The sequence below is a fragment of the Mandrillus leucophaeus genome, unplaced genomic scaffold (genome assembly GCF_000951045.1).
Source record: "Mandrillus leucophaeus isolate KB7577 unplaced genomic scaffold, Mleu.le_1.0 Scaffold69, whole genome shotgun sequence".
In the NCBI taxonomy this organism is placed as follows: domain Eukaryota; kingdom Metazoa; phylum Chordata; class Mammalia; order Primates; family Cercopithecidae; genus Mandrillus; species Mandrillus leucophaeus.
Genome location: NW_012107474.1, coordinates 2,719,390 through 2,729,337, shown reverse-complemented (window position 1 = coordinate 2,729,337; position 9,948 = coordinate 2,719,390). Strand labels below are relative to the sequence as shown.

The 9,948-nt window shown below is 59.5% G+C and overlaps 1 protein-coding gene across 1 annotated transcript in view; it reads right to left on the bottom strand.

The window, feature by feature from the left end:
• LOC105555593 (cystathionine beta-synthase-like) overlaps positions 1-9,948 on the bottom strand; it is a 33,968-nt gene that overhangs the window by 17,520 nt on the left and 6,500 nt on the right. Inside the window, exons 3-12 of the mRNA XM_012002608.1 lie at positions 9,682-9,788; positions 7,101-7,235; positions 6,476-6,555; positions 6,247-6,381; positions 6,063-6,132; positions 4,801-4,892; positions 3,854-3,979; positions 3,214-3,298; positions 1,238-1,343; positions 1-66 (exon numbers count right to left, since the gene is read on the bottom strand). Coding sequence (XP_011857998.1) covers positions 1-66; positions 1,238-1,343; positions 3,214-3,298; positions 3,854-3,979; positions 4,801-4,892; positions 6,063-6,132; positions 6,247-6,381; positions 6,476-6,555; positions 7,101-7,235; positions 9,682-9,788 — 1,002 coding nt within the window. The remainder of the gene's footprint in view (positions 67-1,237; positions 1,344-3,213; positions 3,299-3,853; positions 3,980-4,800; positions 4,893-6,062; positions 6,133-6,246; positions 6,382-6,475; positions 6,556-7,100; positions 7,236-9,681; positions 9,789-9,948) is intronic.

The following is a 9,948-nucleotide window of genomic DNA, read 5'->3' as shown; positions in this document are numbered from 1 at the left end:
TCCATGAGGTCCTCCTCCTTCAGAAAGCCCTTCTGCAGCATCCACCTGTCGCTCAGGAACTTGGTCCTGCGGGATGGGGGAGTCACCAGGGCCCCGCAGGGCCCCACTGGGCCTCCACCCATGCTGAGGGGCAGCACTGCCTGCCCAGCCCCTCTCCTGGACCTCACTGGTGCAGCAGAGACCCCCAGGTGCTGGCTGGAGGTCCCAGGGGGAAGCCTGTGGGCTGGACTTCCTGCCCCCCATGGCCAACAAGCGTGTGTGAGCATGTGTGAGCATGCACACAGCCATCGCTCAGGCACTCAAACAAACACGTCCTGTCATGCTTGCCGCTCGCACACTCACACATGCACGGGCACGCATGGCAAGCTGGCCAAGTGTGTGGGGAGATGGTGTTCTTGCACTGACGGGGGTGGGCAGGAGCCCTGCACAGGCCAACTTGGCGCTGGGCACCAGATGTGAATCACCTCACACCGGGGAACTCAACCGGGGGCACCCACCAGCCAGGCCTGGGCCCCCCAAGGACAGCTGAGCTCTCGGGAGCTGTGTAGCCCCTGCAGCTTGCAGGCCATGGAGGAAACCCTTCAGGTGCAGGGGGCAGGGCATGGGGGTCTCTAGACACCCGCCCTGGTGCCGCCCCCAGAGAGCAGGTGCAGAGCAGCCCCAGTCTCAGCCCGGCTGCCCGGTGACCAGCGAGGTCTGTGGCATTACTGCCCGAGGGGCCTCTGGGCAAAACAGTCACAGCACGTCCTAGGGGGCCACCTGGGCAGCAGGGCTCTTGCCACGAGGGCAGCAGCGTTCTTGCCACCCGGGCAGCACTCGGTCCCAGCCTGGAGTTTGGGGGAAGCAGCAGAGGGAGTCGGGGTGGATAGGAGGTGGCACAGGGCCCGGCCCAAGAGGATGTCAGTCCATGTGGCCAGGGCTACCCCCTGGAGCTCACGCACCCCAGAGCAGTGAGGGGTCAGACACCAGAGAGGGACGGACAGGAGGGATAGAGAGGGCCTTCCATGCCCCTCCCATCAGGGCTGTCCCTGTGAACGTGCATTGATTTTCACAGCATTAAGGGGCTGGGAAGCCCAACAGCATGAGGGCACCCGGGCAGGAGAGAGGAGGCAGTGCTCACAGGGCCCCGCTGGCTTCCTTCCCTCCCAGCTCTGGCTGCCGGCTCTCAGGTGAGGCATCCAGGGAAGGGTGGCAGGACAGAGAGGAGCAGGGACCTGGGAGGGAAGCCATGTCTTACATGTAGTTTCGCACCGAGTCGGGCAGAATGACCACGCAGCGCTGGCCCTCCTGCAGCTCCTGCGCGGCCTTCACGGCCACCGCCATCGTGCTGCCAGCACTGCCACCTGCAGAGAGGGCCATGAGTCGGACGCACCAAGGTGCGTGCGTGTGGGTGCACGCATGTGCATGAATTGTGCACACGAGTCAGACGCGCCAGGGTGAGTGTGCATGGGTGCACGTGAGTGCATGAATTGTGCACCTGCATGCATGGAAGCATGTCAGACATGCTCGGAAGGATCCGTCAAGAGGGGCTGCCTCGGGGAGAGGGGCTGGGAGGACCCCACTTCTCCGTGAGCATCGGCTTCCTCCTTGTGCACCATGGAGTTTTCATGTCCACTCGGGGCTTCATAACGAAACCCACACCCAGGAAACAAAAGATCCGGGAGCAAAAGGGGCTCCTGCTAGGCTGGGGTGGGCACTGGTGCCAGGAAAATGCCTGCGGTGGGGCTGCGGCCCCTGGCACATCTCCTGGCCCTGAGCCGAGAGCCAGCGATGCTCTGAGGACGGAGTCCCCAGCACCACGCCTGCAGCACCACGCCTGCAGGCTGCCTGACTGCACACTGGGCTCTGCTTTATAAACAAGAGGCCAAAGCTCACGGTGACACCAGCTGTGCCTAGGATCCCTGAAGTCAGAGTCTGAGGCGTCTTCTCCGGGCTTAGACACAGCAGTCGGGAAGGTCTAAGTCTGCACCAGGAGCACCCGCAGGAAGAGAGGTGCGCTCCTCTGTAACGGGGCCCATGGACCTGCTTTCCAGCCCCAAAGGTAGGGGCTTGTTTCTCCACCAACACGGGGAACAGGGAGACTGAGATGGGGAGAGCGCAGCGTTTATGGGCACCAAGACACCTTTCATGACAGATGACAGACACATCTGGGAAATGGTTTTCTTTTCTTTTCTTTTTTTTTTTTTGAGATGGAGTTTTTGCTCTGTTGCCCAGGCTGGAGTGCAGTGGCACAATCTCAGCTCACTGCAACCTCCACCTCCCAGGTTCAAGCAATTCTCCTGCCTCAGCCTCCTGAGTAGCTTGGATTACAGGCGTGCACCACCACGCCCGGCTAATTTTGTGTGTATGTATTTTAGTAGAGATGGGGTTTCACCATGTTGGCCAGGCTGGTCTTGAACTCCTGACCTCAGGTGATCTGCCCGCCTCAACCTCCTAAAGTGCTGGGATTATAGGCATGAGCCACCGCGCCTGGCTAGGAAATGGCTTTTCAATCAAGACTTGCTTCCAGTCTCTAGTTTGGGGCTCAGCTATCCCCCACACTGAGGGCTGGTTTCCTTCCACTTTCCCTGTCACCACCTGCAAAGTGACATGACACAGGGAATGCACAAGTAAAAACCTCATATGTCCCTGCCTGGGTTTTAGAAGCTGGTGTGTGCTCTCCGAGTCCCCAGATGTCCAGATCAATTGTGGTCCCTACAGCCTCTGCTGCCTGTGTGGCTGGTCAGTGGCATTGCCAGCCCCCAAGCAGGTGGGCAGAGGGGCACGGGGTGGGAGGAAGGTCAGTGGGGTCGATCCTGGACAGCCTCAGGCTCCAGAGCCCCTCCCCAGCTGTTCCAGGGTGCTCGCAGCACCCAGTCCTGGCCATGGGCCCCGTCAGTGCAGAGCCACTGCCCCAGGGGCCCTGGTGGGCTTGATTAGAAACAGTAAGTGCCATGAGAGCTTCAGCCTTGTTCTAGAAACACATTCTGGAAGGCAGCTGGAAGCCCTGCCCCGTGGCCTCCTGCCCTCACCTGAGCAGGTGACCACACTGGGCAGGTGAGGACCCAGGCAGACAGATAACACCTGAGGCTCGTGGCCACAGCAGTGACACTCCTCAGAACTGCTGTCTTACACATGCAGGCTGGTGGCTGGCAGAGGGTGCGCCCCCAGCCATCCCTGGTGCCCCCATCCATCTCTGCCATCCCCCTACCCCCGTGCCTGCCACCCACTCACCACACAGCAGCCCCTCTTGCGCGATGAGCATGCGGGCAAAGGTGAACGCCTCCTCGTCGTTACTCTTGAACCATTTGTCCACCACCTGAGCGGGACCCCCCACAGCCCGTCAGTGTGGGAGCCGCTTCCACGTGGCCAAGGGGGTGAACAGCCTTGTGGTGGACCCCGTGTCTAGGTAGCAGGACCCCAGAGGTCACGCCCCAGCCTCTCCCTCTGGGATCGGCACGTCTGCAGACCTTCCAGTTCTAACATGTTTTGCAGACAGTAAAACTGCCCGCCAGCCCCACTGAGCATCCCTGTGACCTGCAGGGGCCCTTTGGTCTCCGCTCTCACTCAGGCCAAATCCACCTTTTTGCCTCTTAACAGAGTTTTCTGGGGCCTTAATTTTCCCACGTTTTCCCTGCTCCCTGCCTGTGCCACCCGGGCTGCATCCCTTGGTGAGGTCAGGCCACATGTGCAGACATCGTCCCCCAGTCTACTTTGTCTCGACCTGCGAGATCAGCTTCTCACCACGCGTGCCGGGGCTTGCCCTTCTGTTCCCCTCAGCGGAGGAGCCGGTTGGGGCCCAGGGTCAGCCAGGCTCTCCAGTGTGAGGGTGAGTTACAGGCTGCACTGCGGCCGGGCTCAGGACTCGACCTACCGTCCTGTCCAGCACCGTGGGAATGAAGTCATAGCCGATCCCTTCCACCTCGTAGGTTGTCTGCTCTGTCTGGTTCAGCTCCTCTGGCTCCGCGAGGATGGACCCTTCGGGATCCACCCCAATGATCTGCAGAGCGTGCAGCTTCAGGGCTCAGGGCCAGCAAAAGCCCCCGCTGGACATGCCTGACTATTCTATCACTGGAGTGGCCAATACTGCCGTGAACAAGCGCCTGTTAACACTCCGCCCATGGGTGGTGGCCAGTTCCCGGCCTCCGAGGCAGGACGAGAAACCCAGGAACCCAGCCCCCAAGTATTAAAGTGATAATGACCTCGTCTGAACTAAACGTTCAGTGCACGGCGCTCAGAAGTGAAAGCGCATGTCTGGGAGGAAGTGACCTCCCCGGGGGCTTCTCGGAGCGGGGCCCCCAGGACAGCCCAGACAGACCACCCTGCGGTGAAGCACCAGAGCCTTCGGGGACAAAGGGCATTGTTGGGCAGTGATGTCTTTTTCAAGGGCAAGCAACAGGGAGATAACACTCTTGTCTCATCAGTGGGACCTTTCTAGGCACCTCAGACCTGCTCTTAACCCTGAGTCCAGGAACCCTCCCCCAGCTCCCTCAAACCCCAGGCGAGGGGCAGACTCAGGACCAGAGGACTTAGAGCTCCTGGCTGATTATCAGAGCCCTTAGATGGAACTCCAACCCCCCACTCAGCGCAGGAAGCCCCTCCAAGACACTGGCCAGTGAGCGAGCACCCAGCCCCAGCTCCTTCGGGTCACGAGCTGCTGGTCCCTTATCTGTCAAGCACCGTCTTTCCAAACACCTCCCAAGAAGTGTGGAAATACCGCGGAAGACAGTGGGCTGAGCAGATGGTGAGGAATGAGAGCTTTCAGTTCAGAAGTCGGGGCCAGTCCACGCTGCCCCTCCCGGGTCCGGTCACACCACTCACCCTGCATCCAGGACACTTCTCCTTCAGCTTCCTGGCAATGCCCGTGATGGTGCCACCCGTGCCCACTGAAGCCACCAGCATGTCCAGCTTCCCTGGTGGATGGATAACATTTTCAGGTCCTCACCTGGCCAGCCCATCACTCATAGTAATAATCATTGAAAACACACACAGCCCAAACCACGGCGGGTGACCAAAAAGCTCAAAAGAAAGACTTCTTCTCCAGTTGGAGTGGCCCTCATTGCTGCCCTTGGTCTGTGAAAGCCTCAGAAACAGGCAGCCTGGGGCACCCCAGCCCAGTCTTTGCTCAATGACACTCGGCCCCTAAAACCCCCATTTGGCTGGATGCAGAAAGACAGGGCCCTGTCTGGGGGTGCAGGCGCTGAGGGCGGGCAGAGGGAGGCTGCGAATTAATCACCTCCATGGGCTGTTGGATGTTTGCATGGTGTGAGTGAGTTAACTGAATTGGCACAGGAAATGGAATCAGTCGTTCAGGCTTCAGCTCAGAAACTCGCTGGGCACTCACACTGCTGGCGGCCAGCACAGGCATCTGGCAGACAAGCCATGGCAGGGAAAGACTCAGTGAGGGGGAGCCGCTCGGGCACCCATGCTGAGACAGGACTGCTTTTGCCAAACCAGAGAGTTCTCACACATAAAGCCCAAACAAGCAAATGCCTGGACCGTACAGCCTGGCTCCTGGGCATGGACTGAGGGTGTGCTCCAGCCCATGCCAACACCGGATTCCCAACAGGAAGCCAGGGCGCCAACCTCCTGGCAATTTCTCTCTAAAGGAATCTCTTGGGAAAACATCAGTACCAACCCCCACAGGCCTTGGCACCGAGTCCCTGGAGAAGGGCCCAAGGAGCCGGCCTCATGCCTGTAACAGAGTGAACTCATCGCAGATGTCACCAGCCCTGTTCTGCAGAGGAATTTGATGCCGAGTCAGGGCATGATCCCAGCTGAAGTCCCAGCTGTGAGCCCAGCACCAGCCTGGGCCCTGAACAGACTCACTCCCTACATTCTCTGTGGGAGGAGCCCCTGCAGACCTGCAGAGATTGTTACAGGTAAGGCACAGGCAGAGGCCAAGAGAGCACAAGGGAGGGAGGAAACTGTTCTAGAGAAATGCTCTAGATAGCATTTCACAGAGGGAACATTTGAGCTGGGTTTTGAAGGGTGAATAGGAGTTCACCAAGGAGATGGCAAGAGATTTGTACACTCCCAGGCAGCCAGGGATAAATGCAATCAAGATGGACAGAGGGACGCACCGTCACACTGCCGCAGGATCTCATCAGCGGTGGTGTCGTAGTGAGCCAGGGGGTTGCTGGCGTTGCGGTACTGCATAGAAAGAAAGCAGAGCCCGTGAGCTGGCCCCTGACACCTCAGTCACCCCCACATCCCTGACCGAGACCCTCCTAGGGAATGCCCGTCTCCAGGCCCCAGGCGCCTCACCTGGTCTAGGATGTGAGAATTGGGGATTTCATTCTTCAGCCGCCAGGCCACGCCCACGTGTGACTCTGGGGAGTCGAACCTGGCATTGGTGGGCGTCCTCACAATCTCAGCCCCCAGGGCCCGCAGCACATCCACCTGCAGGAGGGAAGGCGGTGGCCTGCACCTTTTGCGTGGCCCAGGCACCCTCATCCCCTGCCCTATGACCCCGCCCCTGGCTGTGCCCACACACCTTCTCCGAGCTCATCTTCTCCGGCATCACGATGATGCAGCGATAGCCCCTCACAGCTGCAGTCAGGGCCAGCCCAATCCCTGAAGGCACAGAGAGAATGAGAGGGGCCCGGTGCCCCTCCAAGTCCCGCCCTACCCCTGCCTGGGACATAGGGGCACACCCTGATGCCGGCTCCCCTAGGGCCCAGGGAAGAGGGTTCTGTGGGATTCCAAAATTGCCCAACATAGCTGCTTCTGCCTTCAAGTGCAGGGGAAGAGAGGCTGCCAGAGGCGGGAATAAAAGATACACGCCAAGGAGGAGGAGGGAGCAGTGCAGGACGGGAGATCTGGTTCTTCCAGGCAGGGCCGGGTACATGGGCACAGGAACAGCAGACTCTGGGTGCTCGTCCATGTGCCAGGCACTGCCAGGTGCCATCGCCCCAACAGCATCGGCACTGGCCCCAACTGCTGGTCAGAGGGAGCTGGGCTGGGACACACGCCCGCAGCGGGCGTGAGATGCCAGGGAGCAGGCGGCCGGGTGGGCCAGCACATGCAGCTGTAGCTCAGCCATCCCCCCTGGGTTCCGGCAGGCTCAGCATGGGTAGGGGACAGCCAGCCTGGCCACCCCTACTGGGCCAGGCACCCACCGGTGTTCCCAGATGTCGGCTCGATAATCGTGTCCCCGGGCTTCAGCGTCCCGGCGCGCTCAGCATCCTCAATCATCCGCAGGCTGATGCGGTCCTTCACGCTCCCTCCCGCGTTGAAGAATTCACACTTGGCCACTGGGAGGCAGAGATGAATCACAGAGGAGAAGATTCCCTGACCGCCCCCCAGTGATTCCTGCTCACCCCCCATTACCTGATACACCCCAGGATGGGGGATGGGCTTGGGGGCCTGTGGGTTCTGAAAAATTGCCACCTCTCCACTCACCTCCCCTACACCTGCACCTGGGCGCTCGCCCATCAGAGCTTCTCCCCCTGCAGCCCATCCTACCAGCCCTGCGGGGCACAGAGCAACTCTGTGGGAACCACAGAGGCATAAGCAGCCCTCACGGAGGGGCACCACAGAAAACCCCATCCCCCCACCCACAAGCTGGGCGTGTGGCAGGCGGGCGCCTGGATTTGGGTCCCCTACGCCCATGCCCAGCCATACCCGGCAGCCCCTGCCAAAGCAGCTTGATGTCCTGAAGCCACGGCACTGGCCACATCCCAGCCCCATCGGATGGGGACTTGCAAACTCTCCCTACAGCCTCCCATTGTCCTCCTTCCCCTGTGGGGCGTCACCTGCCCTGGAAAGGGTTCCCTGCGCGGTCCCCGCACAAGACCAAGGCCTTCACTTGCACGTCGTTCCTTCTTTTTTTTTTTTTTTTGAGACGGAGTCTTGCTCTATTGCCCAGGCTGGAGTGCAGTGGTGCGATCTTGGCTCACTGCAAGCTCCGCCTCCCGGGTTCACGCCATTTTCCTGCCTCAGCCTCCCTAGTAGCTGGGACTACAGGCGCCACCACCACGCCCGGCTAATTTGTTTTGTATTTTTAGTAGAGATGGGGTTTCACTGTATTAGCCAGGATGGTCTTGATCTGTTGACCTCGTGATCCGCCCGCCTCAGCCCCTCAAAGTGCTGGGATTACAGGCGTGAGCCACCGTGCCCGGTCTGCACTTCTTTTCTTATTGCAGGTCCTCCCTCCCTCTCCAGCTCTTAAAAATATTTAGTTTTTAAGAGAGAGAGAGAGAGACTGGGCTACATGAAATGTGATTTGAGGGACCTGGGACCAGCCCGCAACACCTCAAAACTTCTGAAAGCCACCACCAGACAAGTGTTGCCCCTAGAGCCAGGCCGAGGTGCTGTGTGGTGGGGAGGACTCCCGGCGTCTGGCCCGCCGCAGGTCTGCATTTCCGGACCCCTCTGGGTCCCATACTGTGAAGCCCTCAGTGAGATCTTTCTCACCAGTGCCTGGGGGCCAGCTCCGAAGCAGAAATCAGAGCTGGGTGGCCTCGGGCAAGCCACGTGACTGACCTGACCCTCGGTGTGTCTGTCTGTAAAACAGGCGTTCCCAAACCTACTTCGAGGGCAACTGCCAAGTTTAGACGCCGTCCTGTACATAGCACTGCGGGCAGCCATGCTTGCTGCGTCCAAGGGTCCTTACTGTCTGACAAATAAACACAGAGCCGGCCCTGCTGCCTTGGGGGGTCTCTGTAAAAGGGGCTGCTCTGATGTAGCTCTGAGAATTCCTTCCCTAGAGGGGTAGAGGAGGGCCAGGCTCCCAGCAGGCCCCTCCTGTGAATCTGCCATCAGTTCCCAATGCACCGACCCCTGGCTTCCTTCCCCCAGCGCCTGCCCCAGCTCTCACAGGTCCCCCGGCTGTACATGACAGCATTTCAGGATGAAAAAGTCCCAAGCCATGTTACTGGTTCCCTCTCCTTCCCACTCAAACTGCACCCCCTCCATCTGGCCCTGTCTCAGGGTTCTCCACGGCACCTGTGCTGCCGCCCTGCGAACTCCCTTGGCCTCGGTCCTCTGAAATATGAAATTCCGTCCCCGCCTTGTCCCCAAGGCCTCTGCACCCACAGCTTTCTCCGTGACGATGCTGAGGTCTACCAGGGCCCTGAGCTCCTGGTGAAGAGCGACCCTTACGAATTTCTTCCACCCTCTTGAGCCTGGAAACTGCGTCCTACAAAGAACTGCCCCTCCCCGGAGGGCTCACACCGGACCTCAGGTGACCCCTGTGTACCCAGGACGAGGCCAGCCACAGACCCTCCAAATTTCCATTCTCTGTCTCATAAATGATGAGCTGAACTGTCTGTCCCCACGAAGCTGGCAAGACAGAGGCAACCGCTCCCTGGGCAGTGGGTGGCTCACAGCTCGTGCTAGGACCCGTCCGCGTCTCTCTAGGAGGCAGGACGCAGACCCTCCCCACCTGCTTGCTTCTGCCTTTGACCCTCACCCCGCTCTTCACACCCTCGCTCCTTCCACTCCAGCCTCAGTTCAAAGGTCACCTGTTCGTTCCCTGGTCCATCAGTGGGGAAGCCACTTTGGTCACCGTCTGACACAACGCCCTGTCGTGTGTTTTTCCCAAACTTAAACTGATATGACCTCGGCCACTCATTAACCAGCGTGTTTTCTGATCCCGGGGCCTTGCCTAAGGGACCCATCCCAGGACCCCCAGGACCCCCAGGCCCACGGAGCCCAGCGTGGATGGAGGAAGCCCCTCTCAAAAGCTAGGGCACTCACGGAGCTCACACTTCAGGCCGAACTTCTTCCCAATCTTGTTGATTCTGATCATAGGGGTGTCCCCAATTTTCTTCAGAATATCTGGCAAGATTTTTGGAGATTTTTCCCTGAAAACGAGGAGTCCACATTTATTCAGGAAAAGAACAAAACAAAATAGTCCTGGCCCTGGCAGCCCAAGGCCATTGTCTGACACAAATCAACAATCAAAGAACTGGCTTTATCTGGATGGTTGTTACACAAATCTCCACAGATACCCCTAACACACAC